The 15,455-nt window shown below is 41.8% G+C and overlaps 1 protein-coding gene across 4 annotated transcripts in view; it reads right to left on the reverse strand.

Moving 5' to 3' along the window:
- Positions 1–15,455, reverse strand: part of CADPS (Ca++-dependent secretion activator) — a 517,458-nt gene that overhangs the window by 88,003 nt on the left and 414,000 nt on the right. For 2 of the 4 annotated variants that reach the window (XM_015406842.1, XM_015406840.1), the window contains 2 exons: positions 5,889–6,044; positions 688–835 (listed from right to left, as the gene is read on the reverse strand). In XM_015406842.1, the coding sequence (XP_015262328.1) occupies positions 688–835; positions 5,889–6,044 (304 nt within the window). Of the gene's footprint in view, positions 1–687; positions 836–5,888; positions 6,045–8,989; positions 9,137–15,455 lie in introns of all 4 variants that reach the window. The other 2 variants (XM_015406839.1, XM_015406838.1) reach the window with 2 other exon arrangements.

Genomic DNA, 15,455 nt, shown 5'->3' on the forward strand with positions numbered 1-15,455 from the left:
GATGGTGCATTTCAACTAGCCCAATTCAGCATGTCTTTCTACTTTATAACATCACATGTGGACGATTTCAAGCTGCAACAATGTCTCGAGAAGTAAAACAAATTAGACCAGCAGATGAAAAAAAACTGGACCAGTTTGGAACCTTTTGAGTCATTAAGAACCTGGAAGAATTACAAGCATAGTTCTGGAGACGCCAAATCAGGTGGAACTGGATCTCACTTAGGAAGCAAGTGGCTTGACCAATTTTTTTCCCCTCACTGAGGGAGGCCTTATGAGGTTTTGTTCACATTCTTTCGGTTCTTGGGGAGTGGGGGTTCTTTTCCTGATGATCATCTGCACAGGACCTTTGGCAATCTAGTGACTGCATGTGAATATGTCTGGCAAATACACATCTTGTTCCAAGGTGGAGTTAATGACTCAACATAAAATATTATCATGCATAAATAGGCTTTAGAGGTACCTTGTGCATACCACAGTTCTTGCCAACAGTCACTTTTAAGTGACTGGAGTTCTGAGTGTCCACATTCATTATGGAGGTTTGTTTGATGGAGTGACCCTGCATATTCATCTGCATAGTCTATATATATGAAAGACTAAATCCACAACCGTTAGAATGTTTCTGAAACCAGCAGAATATGAGATGGTATTCCCCTCCCCCTTTAAACAATTAAACAAAACTAGTATTACCTCTTGGCCCATTTCCATACTGCAAAGTTTTGTCGACTGAGCTTTGGCATCAACCATAACATTAAACATGGTGCATATTGACTGAGGGACTCTGAAATCTGTTGACCGGCTTGTTTTTTGTAGCTTTACTTCAAAGGCAATCCTGGTTCTATTAAAGGTGGCAGAAAAAAGAACATATTTATTTTGAACTTTTACAAATTGCAGGTAACAATTCTTCAATCAATGAAACATTCTAAAACTTTTAGGGCAGCGTTAGCGCTGCAGTCTGCTACGAGTTCCATAATGCAGTAATGAAAGAACATGAACAGCTGTGAGGACAGTGTATTGCACCAAGATTTCAAGTTTCACAGAACCAGTTTTCAGGCAGGCAAGAAGAAAATTATGTGGAACTAAGAAACCTGCTAGGAGGGAAGGTAGCATGGTGTAGCTCTGATGAGATCTTGGGAGCAAAGCGGGTTGGTGCTTGGATGGAGGACCACCAAGGAAGACTCTGCAGAGGAATCAGAATCATAGAGTTGGAAGGGACCTCCAGGGCCATCTAGTTCACTCCCCTGTACAAGGCAGGAAATTCACAAATACCTCCCCCTCCACACCCTCAGTGACTGCTGTTCCACACCCAGAAGATAACAAAAAACCTCCAGGATCTCTGGCCAAACCAGCCTGGAGAAAAATTGCTTCCTGACCCCAAAGTCAGGAATTTCCCTGGGGATGTAAGAAAGGGCCACAAGAACTAAGCACTGAGGCAACCCTTCCTGCCCTCCCTCTCATGATCTCCCTAGGTTCACAGAATCCGCATTGCTGTCAGATGGCCATCTAGCCTCTGTTTGAAAAGCTACAAAAGGAGAGCCCACCACCTCCCGAGGAAGCCTGTTCCACTGAGGAACTGCTCTAACTGTAAGAAGTTCTTCATAATGTTTAGCCGAAAACTCTTCTGATTTAATTTCAACCTGTTGGTTCTGGTCCAACCTTCTGTGGCGACAGAAAACAACTCCGTACCATCCTCTAGATGACAGCCCTTCAAGTACTTGAAGATGGTTATCATATCACCTCTCAGTCATCTCCTCTCCAGGCTAAACATACCTAGCTCCTTCAACCCTTCCTCATAGGACTTGGTCTCCAGACCCCTCACCATCTTCATTGCTCTCCTCTATATTCTTCTTAAATTGTGGTGTCCAAAACTGAACAAAATACTCTAGGTGAGGAAGGCAATGGCAAGCCACCTCTTCTTCTTACTTGCCTTGAAAGCCCCTTGCTGGGGTCTCAGTAAGTCAGTTGTGACTTGACAGCACCTACATACATAGGACACTTGCCACACCGGGCCAGTAATAGCTGTCTCAGTCAAAGATGCTAGGAATACCCAGATATGATCAATCTTGCCTTGAGAACAGCCTGACAATAAATCTTTTAATGTAATATGAAAACGACTTTTGATTTAAAAGGTACTTCTCAGGATTTTATTTATATGGTATGTAAGAGCCAAGAGAAACCATGTCACATATTTATTCACATGTTTATTAAACAGTGTGACGAAGCTATCAAGAAAAGTGATGAGAATGCACACCTATAATATGGCAGTATTAAGTAATTTATAGCTGATTTTTTACCAGGAACCAAACAGAAAACTCACAGAATGATAAAACGCTGTATGGGTGCTCAGTGCTAAGCAGTAATTATATAAACCTGTTAATTGCTTGACTCTAAGGTAATGCTGAATTATTGCATTTTTAATCTTTTCATAGGGTTTTGTTTGCCTGAACCCTTCTCAAGCTACTATAAGTTGTTTCGTTTGACGAATAAATATATAACACCTCCTCAGGTTCCACTGCAAAACAGGTAGTTTAAAATGAATGTATAATCATGCACACAAACACTGCCAGGTTCAGTAGCCCTGATAAAAATTTATTCTGTTGCAATCTGATATCCACCGAGGGCAGAAGAAGACAACATAAAGACACTGGACTGCTGCCGAAGTCGGCCATGTAGGTTTTGGAGCCTCCCAGGCAACAGTCAATAATGTGGGGAAGGAGGTGGGGAATTCATAGCCTTGGAATGCCATGTCATGTGATGAGTTGTAATCAGGGGTCATTTCGTAGAAAAAGAGCTAGGGGAACTCATTAGCATAACTCATTAGCATATGCCACACCCCCTGACATCAGGGGCCCGGCGGTGGACCTGCAAGGCTGGCGGGAGTGCGAGGAAGCCCTGCAAAGGCCTCCCTGGCCCCAGGCAGGCAGGGGTGGGGAGAGGCGAGGAGGAAGCAATTTACCCTCCCTCTTCTCCTGCCTCCTCCTGGCTGAATGAGGGCTGGAAGCGGGGCGGCCGGAAGCGGGGGGCGGGGCTTCATCGTGTGCCCCGCCCACCCGCACCTCACCCGGGGGAACTGTGTTCCCCCACGTTCCCCCCCCCCGAAATGACCTCTGGTTGTAATACATTTCTGAACTGAACATAGCACTGTTTTTTTTTTCAGGGCAGCCCTGTGTTTTCACTCGCGTTCAGCTCCAACTTGAAAAGCAGTTTTAATAAACATTGTTCCAAACTTATTATTTTGGACAAACTTTGAGAGAAGCCTGTCCACTGCTAATAAGTTACTTTGTTGTGGAACTTATCCTGAACTTTGAAGGAAACACAGAATACCACACAGCTCAGGTTGAAATGCACTGATCTAGACTGTAGTCTAGTCAGCACCTCCAACCTTAATTTAGAGAGGAATAAAAGAAAAGATGAGTGAAGAACAACTGATAAAAGACATACGATCAGGGGCACTGAGACAGGGGGAGATTGTGGGGGGGGGGACAAAATTCCTGGGGCCCAAGTCAGCTGAAGGGCACCTGAGGTCAGTGTCATGCTGTATTCAGCAAATGTATCTCGATATATTTTACTTCTAATACAGTTTTGCACTGTAGCCACTGAGAGAGCAGTGAAGGCAGAGCACAGGAAACAGATGTAGCTCTGATGGTCTGCTCACCATGACTTTCTACAAAGTTTACAACAAGGAAGCAAACACTGGCAAATTGCATAACCTGCTAAACCCATCAACCAAGCCAGCACTGGAGCATGGAAAGACCAACCAGCACAGATCATGGCTGTAGAGTTGCCAAGTTCGATTGTCCTGGTGGCGGGGGGTGGGTGGGAGGGAGCCGTAAGGTTTTTTTTTTACATAGCTGTGTGTGACATCACTACTGTAATGACGCCGCATGGAAGTGATGTCATCATGCTGGGGACATTGCACACTAACGCTCTAGCATTTTGTGCAAAACTCTATGGCTACCATAGAGTTTTTGGTCAAAATGCTAGAGCATCGATGCATGATGTCCCCAGTTGGATGACGTCACTTCTGTGTGACATCATTACGCTGACCATGTTGATGCACAGTGGGCCTCTTTGGGGTGGGGCTTCCTTCACCGGCCAGCCAGCCGCTGGCAGATTAGAACCCTGAAGATCAGGGGTTCCCTTGGTAAGACTGGGGGCCTGGCAACCCTACATGGCTGCTACAGACATTGCCAGGATGCAGCTTCCTAACAACATTGTTTCCAGCAGTCTGTTTCCCTCTTCCTTTCCTACCACCCAGCCCCAGCTCCATACTTTTGTCTGCTCATCCAGGGGTAAAGGGTTAGTGCTGTTAGTGTGTTGCAGAAAATAAAACAACCTTTCATCTTAATTGCTCCTCCTCTTTTCCACACTTTTCTCATCCTTAATTTTGCTCTCTTGCTTTTATGATCACCATTTCACTCCCCCTTCTAATCCCTCCCCCTTTATTTGTCAGTCTTGATCTCAACTTCTTCTCATCCCTTTCCTGGTTAGCAACTTAGAATGTACTTAATAGCAGTATAGAAGCAAAACCTTGTTAATATTATGGACAGGAAGGTGTGTGTTATTAATTTCCCATAATTTATTAAAGCCCCCCACCTTTTACATGCTTGGTAACAGAATGTCATAAATGCAACGAACGTGAAATTGAGCAAACTTCAGAGGATGGCGGAAGACAGGAAGGCCTGGCGTGATCTGGTCCATGGGGTCGCAAAGAGTTGGACTCGACTGTGCAACTGAACAACAAAAACAGAATGTTCATCTGTCTTAGTGGTTACAGATGTGGGACAGAAGTTAGAACTCCTTTTCCCCTCCCAGTGGGTTGTTTTTGTTGCTATTGTATTGATTGTTGTTGTTGTTCAGTCGCACAGTCGAGTACGACTCTTCGCGACCCCATGGACCAGCTCCCGCCAGGCCCTCCTGTCTTCCGCTGTCCTCTGAAGTTGGCTCAATTTCATGTTCGTTGCGTCGATGACACTGTCCAACCATCTCATCCTTTGTTGGTTGTACATCACCAATAACATTGTTATTGTTGTACTGGTGGAATATCTACTATCCTCTTGTAAATGCTGCTTTGCTACTGTAGATATTAAGCTTCATGTTGTATGATAATTACATAATCTTTTTAGAAAATCTGTCAGCCCATCAGTGCTCCCAGCACTTTTCATTCAGTAAAGGTAAAGGCCAGTCGAAAGCCAGTCGAGTCCGACTCTAGGGTTGCGGTGCTCATCTCTGTTTCAAAGCCGAAGAGCCAGCGCTGTCCAAAGACATTTCCGTGGTCATGTGGCCGGCATGACTAAACACCAAGGCGCATGGAACACTGTTACCTTCCCACTGAAGTGGTACCTATTTATCTACTTGCAATTTCTTGCTTTCGAACTGCTAGGTTGGCAGGAGATGGAACTAGAGACGGGAGCTCACTCTGTCATGCGGCACACTCGGGTCTCGAACTGCTGAACTACCGGCCTTCCTCAGCCTGCAGTTCAGCGTCTTAACCACTTGAGCCACCGCAGCTCCATTCATTCAGTACCACTGCATAATCAGTTTGCCCCTGCTTTTGTGCTAGGTAAAGGTACAAGGTTAAAATGCAATAGATTTCTTACTCATTTACTTACTAAAGATTTATCGTGACATGAAGTTTTTGTGGACTAGAGGTCTCTTCATCAGATGTAGGAAGTGCACCCTATATTGGTACACATATAAGTGTGTGTGCAGATATAAAATTACAAAATCAGACACATGATTTGGATTAGGCTCATATTGAGGGGGAGGGGGAATCTTTGTCTGGGGGCCCATCATGGCTCTTGGCACCCCTGCATATGATCAGGGCAGTTAGGATTAAATTGACACTTATCAACGCAGGGAACTGTTTGTATCCAGTTGTTCAGACGTACCTTTTCACACAGGACTCAATCATATCACTAGCCATAAGTTTTAAGCGTTGCTCTAGGTGTTTCCCAAATTCTTCCTCAGGCCAATGTAAATCCCTGATGAAGGTCTGTAAGGCATCAAGTTTCCAAAACAGATCTTCTGATGTTCCTGATCCATTGCTGGAAGGATAAAATGAAAATACAAATGACAGAAGTTACAACCTATATCCTGGTTTTTGGAAACCTGATGTGGAGATTGTTTTTGCACATGTAATGGGACTTAACAGTGGTTAGAGACACAGAACAATGCCAGAGAGAATCTCCATCATCAGGGTTTTGCCATACAACTTTTAGCCATACAAGTTTTCTAGTCTATCTAGCAGTTACAAGTCTTTCCAGATCAGACAGGTATAGACGTTTCTCCGAAAACGGTGCATATGGTAAACATAAACAAAAACAAAACAGCCTTAGTCAATAACTACAGTGGCTTATGTAGTTGTTGAAGTTAAGGCTTTACAATATGGAGGGTAATTTCTGACTGATAATAACCGCCATACACAGTTGTATGCAGTTATTAAGGTTTTGGATTCATGCATTTAATTCTCCCCCCCCCCCCCAATTGCGTGTTCTAAAAGATTTGTTCTCTTCCTTCTGCCCCTTGCCCAAGACTTTTAAGGGAAACAAAACAGTGCTAACAAGTGGTGAGCGAGGACGCGCTTTTTGAACAGCTGAAAAGAAATCAGAGTAAGGCAATTGATCGATTAACACTGAGAGATCCTTTCACATATCTCAAAAGGGTTTGGCTTCATTGACTGTTCCACCTCTTTTTAGTCAGGAATTGTTTTTGAAAGATCAAGGCCACTGAAATATATATATATATATTTGCAACTAGATTCCTTTGATAGTGCAGGTTATCTTACCCAGATCTTCTTGGAGACATCTCCTTTTGTCGCTTATTAGAATTCTCTTCAGCTAGAGTTAAATACCTCTACTTACAAGATATAATACATGGTTTGGTTTGAGCTGAGAAATTATGCATCTATTAGCCTTTCTCCTTGTCTCTCAATCCCCCCCCCCCCATGATTATGACCAAGGAAACTTTTACCCCACTCCTCGCATACCACTAATGCTAACACAGTAATTTATAAGATATATTTAACACACCATGCATTACCAGGTCATGCTGACATCGTCTATAGAAACAAATGAGAAAGGGTATTTCTATTGTGACAGATGCCAGCTGCATTGAGTTAATGCTACAGAAGGGAAAATAGCGCTAAATGCACAGGTGGCTACTGCAAGGTGAAAACCATACTCCCAACATGCCAAGAGCGTTCCTTTTAATCCTGTGCTCCCCGAAGTATTTATTCAAAGAATGCACGGATGCAGTTGTAGGAAACAGACATATCTACATAAGGGTGTGAAAACACTGAAACATGTCCTTAATGGGCAGAAGAAAGCTGGGGTCAATGAAAAGATAGAGAATCAGGCATTTTCTTTAATGGCTTGTTAATCAAAGAAGTAGCATGTACCCATTTCACTAGCATCACTTCTGTTTATTTAGATTTAAAGCTATACTGGGAATAATTACCTTTAAAAAAAGAAAAGAAAAGCTAAACCCTGCTTTTGGAACACAGAGTGTTTTTGTTTTAAGCAATTAGATACCCAGGAATGCAGTAACTTGTATTTGTTATTACAACATGATGACACCCATCTGGTTCCAGAATTTTCAAACAAAAATTAGTCTGTGGATTGTTTTATGCTTCCTATTTGAAGAGCTCACTGGGTTTTTCTACATGGAGAACAACAGTGTTTGCTTTCAACCTGATGAGCATAGTTGCTTATGAATTTGACTGCTCCCTCATGACATTTTGAGCTGTGAACCCAAATTCATGCATTCACGAGTATCTTCCATTCAAGCTGTTCAATTAAACTTACTCACAAGTGAGCATCTAGAGGCTTGAGGCCTTGATTCTTATCTTTTCAAAACAAAACAAACTCTCCCCCAAAACCAAAACCGATGTCACAGAGCATGCACAGAGAGAAAATTAAATTCTCAGTTACTTTTACATTTTACTGCCTAGTCTATCCTTCAACAAGTCAGCTTAGCATGAATATGAGTTTCATTTCATAGAAATAACAATGTCAGTATTTTTTTTCCAAACAAGGAACTATTTTTTAAATTAAATATTATTGTCCAACAAATCATTAATCCTTTTTTCAAAATCACAGCAGTTTAATGGAAACCACTGATAGTTGGAAGTTTAAATACAGATTCCTGCTCCCGGAATGATTGATCAAAAACTAATGCAATAATTCATGCAATTGTTAGACTTCAAGTGTGCAGGACAGATGTTAAACTAGAAAGCCTGCAAATGTTCATAGAAGGAACTCCATTAGCTGTATCAGCTGTGGGGTTTAAGGCAGAGCCAGCATGGTAGAGGGGTGGGAGAGCTGGACTAGGATATGGAAGAACCAGATTCAAATCTCTACTCTGCCATGGGAGCCTTACTGGTTGACCTTGGGTCAATCACTGTCTTTCAGCCTAACCAACCTTCTAAGGTTGTTATTGTCATGAGAATAAAATGGATGAAGGGAGAACACTGATGTAAGCTGCTTTGGGTCCCACTGGGGAGAAATGCAGCGAAGGGAGGGAGGGAGGGAGGGAGAGATGAAGGAAGGGAGGAGTCACTATTAGGGTCGCCAACTTACTATTTCCAGTGTTTCTGGACCGTTGAAGATTTTCATGGCATGGAGATGAATAACATCACCCAGTAATTGCTGCAGGTCAAACTGATATTAAAGGGGCAACTAGAAGGGCCTGTTTTAAAGGTTGGCAACCTTTTCTGCAGTGCTAGATTACTTGGGAGAAGGCCCCAAGAACAACAATGTAGGGTGACATATATTTAACAGAAACCTCTGTTAGAACAAGGATTTCTTTTCTTTTTTTTGGAAATCATTCAGGAAAGCAGGAACAATTGGAAAATGTTTGGTTTTAGACCATTATATATCCATGCAGTTTTTAAAGGCTATATTTGTATGTTTAATACAGAGAAATAAACAATACATATCCATGCCAAGATTACTTTTTGATTTAAATGAGATCTATTGAACTGAATACACACTCAGCATCATATATAGCAGCCATCCATGACGGTGCAGAAAAGGTAGGCATTTGGGGGATGCCTAGTGGGATGTTTACTGGCAGATTTGGAACTTTAGGGAGGTTCACATTTGGTAGATTCACATTGGGCAGATTACTTGTTAAACTCCTGTGGAAGAAACAGACAGAAAGAAAAAATACCATCACGATGACAATGCAGATGCAGCAGAAGCACGGTGGCACTCATAAACAAATCTGCAAAGTTCACAGCAAGACAACAGTCAAAGACCCAACCAAAAACATTTCAGAGAAAAGCATGAGTATGGAAGGCTTAAAAAGTGGAAACTGGGAGGGGGGAGGAAGCAGTCTGCAATATAAAAGTTGCTTTAAAAGAAAACAGAGCCAGGACAAAAAAAATGAAAGAAGAAACATTTATAAAGGAGCAAATTAAAAACATCCACACAAAACAGTGTAACCTATGTTTCTTGATAACTATTCAAAGCACACCAATTAGCTTCTCATTTATCAGGAAAAAACACACTTGAATTACCCAAATGTAGATTGGAAGTATGCAATTAATACTGATACATGAAAAGACCTAAAAAGAACACTGAAAGGGGTTTTTTTATTTAAAAGATAGGGTTTAGGCAATGTGTATGGAATCAGAATGGCCTTTCTCCAGACAAATTATTATTTTTTCTGTCTGGACACAGATAATAGTATTTGGTTTGTATTTCAACAACTGGATAGGGCTCCAAACCTCCACGTGGAGCCTGGAGATAGAATTGCCAGGCCCCCTGTCGTGGTGGGGGTTCCCCCACTTTTGCAGGCCCCTTTCTGCTGCTGGCCAGCTGGCCAGTGAGGGGCAACCATGCCCACAAATGCCTCCAAACACAACATAATGATGTCACCCGGAAGTGACGCCATTATATCGCTGACGTTGGGGGGTGATGCTCTAGTTTTTGGACAAAACTCTATGGTAAAATTGGGCTCAAACCAGAAGATCCTGGAACGGACCCTGGAACCCCCTTACCAGCAGCCAGGTGAGACCTGGCAACCCTGCCTGGAGATATCCCAGAATTACAACTGATCTCCAGATTACAGAGATCAATTCCTCTAGCGAAAATGGCTGCTTTGAAGAGTGGACTCTGCAGCAGTATACCTCACTGAGGTCTCTCTCCTCCCCAAACTTGCTAAAGATACCACTAATTCTGCTCAAAAAAGAATTTGATGTCGGAATTTTGGTTTTGACTGTAGTGCAATACAACCAGAACAAAATGTGTTCAGTTCTGCAAAAGAGCTACAAGCCTTTCTAGAAGTTATGGGCCAAGCATGGCCATGGTGTTGGAGGAATTTACAAGGCTAAAACCTACTGGAATGGGTAATCTCTCTTGAAGAACTGGGCCTTCAGAAATTTGAGACAGATTTAAAAAGAAGTTGTGGAACTCCATCAGAATTCTAGACGAAAATTCTATTCGCTGGAGTTTACTCCCAGGAAAGTGTCCTTAATATTTCAGTCTGAGAGATCTGAAAGGTTGGTTTGAACCCCAGTTCAGTCCCAAACATCGCAAACAACGTCCAGCAGAACTTGTCATCCCCAGTTTGTAGTAGTAGCAGTAATAATTATAACACCAGCTCAGCTAAAGAAGACAGTGTTGTTTGGAACAGCAAGAATCCAGTGAAGATACATTTGCAATTCCCAAGAACCTGGCTAGATCTTTAGTCAAATATCTGACTGTGAGAAATAATAATAATAATAATGTACAGATATGATAATCAGGAACAACAGAAGGCTTGTAAAGTACTCCACAATTAAAGAGCCATATAAATAATAACACTTTTGTGTACATTTTCAACGTGACGTGCTTGTAACTGCCAAATATTCTCTATGACTAAAAATGGAATCTGCATCTGCCAGTCTTTCCTAGCGAGCAAAATGATTGTTCAGCATTGTCCTGGAGCATTAAGTATACTGGAATCTGTGGTTACTGTTCAGCAAGTCCTTAACAGCAACACAAGGTTCTATACCATAATGTGAATTGACAGCAAAGTGATGAGTGCTCTGGGCCTGAATGAAGCAAATCTAAATAAGAACCTGGGTAAATATGTCCTCCTCCTATCATCATCATCATCATCATCATCATCATCATCATCATCATCATCATCATCATCATCATCATCATCATCATCATCATCATCATCATCATCAGGCGGCTTACAAACATATATATGTATGTGTGTGTGTATATATATAAAACAGAAAGATATGATTATGCTTGGGGGGGTCAACAGTGGGAGGGCTTCTAACGTCCTGGCCCCACTGGTGGACCTCCTGATGGCACTGGTATTTCTGGCCACTGTGTGACACAGAGTGTTGGACTGGATGGGCCTTTGGCCTGATCCAACATTGGCATCTCTTATGTTCTTAAAATTTAAATAAAACACATAGCATAAAATAAGAGGTGCTAGTAACATAAGTGCTGGTACACGGTGGCAGCGTTCTCTTGGTTTGGATATTGATTATGGTCTCAATGGACTGCAGTCCAATGGAATGCAAGAAGTTTTGGGATGATATGGATTTCCCCTCCACACACCCCCTCCAACAGTCCCTTTTAATTCTCAGGAAGTGGATGCCCAGAGTTGTGGAATCCATATGGACAAAAAGTAGAGTAGAAGGGAGACTGCATTGAGGAGGCAGAATTGGTTAAAATTGCCCCCCCTCTCTGCAACTGAAGCTCTGAAACAGAAGGAACAGCCTACAGGCCCTATTAACTCCTCCTCCTCCTCCTCCTCCTCCTCCTCCTCGTAATCTGCCTCCATAAGAAGGATCCTCCATTTGATTTTCACATATCCACGCAAGTGGGCTCAGGGCAAGCATCCATGCATGGCCTTCCTGAGGTTTCTGTCTCCCATCCAACAACAGCTGGCTATATCTATCTGTACCAACGGGCCAGATAACCTCTTGCAACCAGCCACTTTTTGTCCTTGGGCTGTGACAACCAATTTGAATGCTTACTATTGTGTTTTAATATTTTAATTGTATGTATTGTATTGCTATTATGTTGTTACCCGCCCTGAGCTCGCTTGCGGGAAGGGCAGGCAAAAAAAATATGAAAAATAAATAAATAAATAAAATATCTGAAGAAGAAGTGAGTGGTGACTCATGAAAGCTCATATTGAAATAAATGTTTAAACTGCCACTGTACTTTTGTTTTGTTTTGCTACAATGGACTAACACAGCTACCCTGATGTGTTGAGTAGACCCAAGTTGATGTATGATGTCATATAGGGAGAGGTGGTCCATTAAATATATGGCTTTCACATCATGAAGGGGTTTATATAATTTGTCTGTCTTGAATACACTATAATTTAATAAATGGCATATTCTAGATAAAATGCACAATGGAAGAGAACCTAAGTTTGTAATGTAGTGAAACAGAAAACAATGTCCTATTATTTAACACTAATATTTCTATGTAAAAGAAAATATCTTATAGTTTGGTATCTATGAATATACTCTTCCTGCAGTCTACTACAGTATCAATGGGAAACAAACATTTTAAAGACATATAAAGCATTCACTAAGGACAGCTGGTTATAGCACATGTATTCTAGAGATGACAGTGAAAAACAGTCTCATATCATCTATTTCTTATACAAGGCAAAACGATTCAACTACCATCTGCCCATTTCAAGAGATGTGAAACTCCTATCTGCCCCCCTGTATCATCCATCACAGTAGGAGATGTTAGAAAATTCTTTGCAGTTGTATTCAAAACGTAAATCCTGTTGCCCTGATTCAAGAATTATATACCACACAGCCCACAGCTAGTGAGTAACATTTGTAGGCTTAATTTCTTATTTTATTATCATCATCTTTTAGTTTCTCATCAAAATTTATCTAACGCTTGAGATGTTATATAGTCCATATTTTTGAACTGTCTGAAATGGGTCATGGCAGGGACTGGGGAGCTGTGGGTTAGGATTCAAAGAAGTGACACATGCATGTGCAGTAGAGAATTTTGTTTGCAAATGGAACACTAAAAAATCTGGCACTGCATGTGATGCTGGTTAGCACATACATGCTACTGCTGTGGATCCCAGTCACTGTTTCAGTATATAAACACAAAAAGTATTGAGACTTTTGCACAGTGAAATCTATGTTTGACTCTTCAGAGACACTTTTGTCCACAGCGCCCTTTACGAGAAATCTATGTTTGATATCTCCTTCTTGGCAATCTTGTACCCCATTTTACAGTCATGCCAGGAAAGGCTATGTTCTTTGGGTCAGCAAAAATAGCAAGATGTTTACTTTATTTCCATGTATTCTCTCTGGATGGAATGTAGTAATTTTTAGCTCAATAAAGAAGTTATCAAATTAACAGGGTTACTGTTGTTATTATTTTTAATAAACTGAAATTTATGAACATGTTGAGTATGTTGTAGGAAAATGAGGGAACAATCCTAAGTAGGTCTACTCAAAATTCTACTCAGGTCTATTCAATGGACTTTATGCCAAGGAAAATGTTCTTAGGACTGAACTGTTAGGCTGCAATTCTATACACCCCTATCTGGGAATAAGACCTGTTGAACAAAATGAAACTTACTTCCAAGTAGTCATGCACAGAACTGTACAGAAAGTAATATTATCCGTGCATGCTCAACTCACATCTTCCTACTCAGTTCCTTCTACCTGCTTGGGAAAGGCATGTCGGTCAGATGACTGCACAGATGACCACTCAAAGAATACCAGTTACAGGTAAGCAAACTGTTTTTACTTTTTCATAGTCTCTGTACATAACATTGATGGATAAAGGCTAGCAAGATGATCTATCTGGACATGGTCATCAGGATGCTCAGAATGTTGAGCTTCCTGAGCAACACAGAAAAGGCCATGGTCTTTTCTGAAGGTAGAAGACCAGTGACCCATGGAGGTCCAAGGAATGCATAGATCTCTGTCTTTCAGAGGCTGGGAAGCAGATGTGAAGGCTAGGCCTTAGGTTCAGAGGAAACCCAAAAATGTCACTGTTGGTAGAAAGGTGATGTCTGGTGCAAGAGTCCCATGACCTTATGAATGTGAAGGTTGAGAAGGTCTGAGTGCAGAGTTCACTGGCTCTTGTTGATGAGAAGACTGCAACTAGAACGTCATTTGTATTTAATGACCCTTAGATCACAGGTGGCTCAAATGGTTCATCCATGAGTTGGGTAAGGAGCAGCTGAAGGTCACATGCAGGTACTGGTGATGTCACTGGAGGATGGAGCCAAGAGAAGCCTTGAAGAACAACAGGTAGGGTGAAGAATGAATGTCCTTGGGTGAAGAGGTGTGAAGCTGAAATGGCACCTAGCTGGACCTTCAGAGAAGAGCGTACTAAGCTTAGGGAATATAGGCCCCAGTCACACGGGCCAGATAATGCGCTGACGATCTCTTCTCCTGGGTCTAAAGTCTGTTTCATTCCACATAAAGCTACTATTTAAACACATTTATTCTTATGGTAGTCATAACCTTGAAAATTTACTGTCCCCCCCAAAATTTGCATTAAGTCACATCACAGCACAATCCTACTGGCAAGGGTGGGGTTTCTTTTCTAACCAAATACACAGTCGTCCTTCTGCTAATCTGATTATTACTGCTCAAGAGGAGCTGCATTCTGCTGACTATATTCCTCACTACACTGGTATCTCGGTGGCTGTTGGGTAGTGCATTGTTGGCAGGATCCCTCACCTCATGTGACTGTGTACATTTAAAGCAGTCTGGGAACAGATTTAACTTGCATATTCAGTGTTTTGGAAAACTGTGTTAGGGCTGCTGTCTGGCTTTGATTCATTTTCCCTGTACAGTTTTGCCCACACTTACCAGCTGTGCAACCTTTTAGAGAACAAGTGTACCCGTCTAGATGAGTTTTGTCATTATTGCAGGGCGTGTGCAGGAAAGGAAAGGAGCAGCACATTTACGCAGGATTTGTGGAAATCACTGGTGCTTGCATGTACGGATTGTTTTATTTCTAAGGTACTATGCAGCATCTAGCAATCGTAACATTTCCCAAAGCTACATTCTCATATACAGCCATCTGGTTAGGTTAAATAAAGGGCCATATATTCCAGCCTTAATTTGTAGGCAGACACGTTGCGAGATCTGTTTTAAATACTCTATGTTGTGATAGGAACTCTTGGCCTGCACAAGGTAATGAGATCCCATCCACCCAACTTGATCTCATGATTCAGAGCAAGACAGCAGAAGGCTTGACAAGCCATATGTGTGCCCTGCTTTCCCTATTCAGTCAAAGTTGAAAGATTTCTTTGACTCGTCAATGAAAGGAGGTGATATATTTGGCAATATTTTTACACTATTTGGAGGTCATATTAATGGCTTTGTTATTAACTTGGGCTATAAATCCTTACTCTAAAGCAGTGTTATTGAACCACTGGCCTGTAAATTGTTTCTCAATAGTCTTTGGCTAAGGAACAAACTTAGCTCCCTAAAGGTGGGC

The sequence above is a fragment of the Gekko japonicus genome, unplaced genomic scaffold (assembly GCF_001447785.1).
Source record: "Gekko japonicus isolate JY-2015 unplaced genomic scaffold, Gekko_japonicus_V1.1 scaffold899, whole genome shotgun sequence".
Lineage (NCBI taxonomy): Eukaryota > Metazoa > Chordata > Lepidosauria > Squamata > Gekkonidae > Gekko > Gekko japonicus.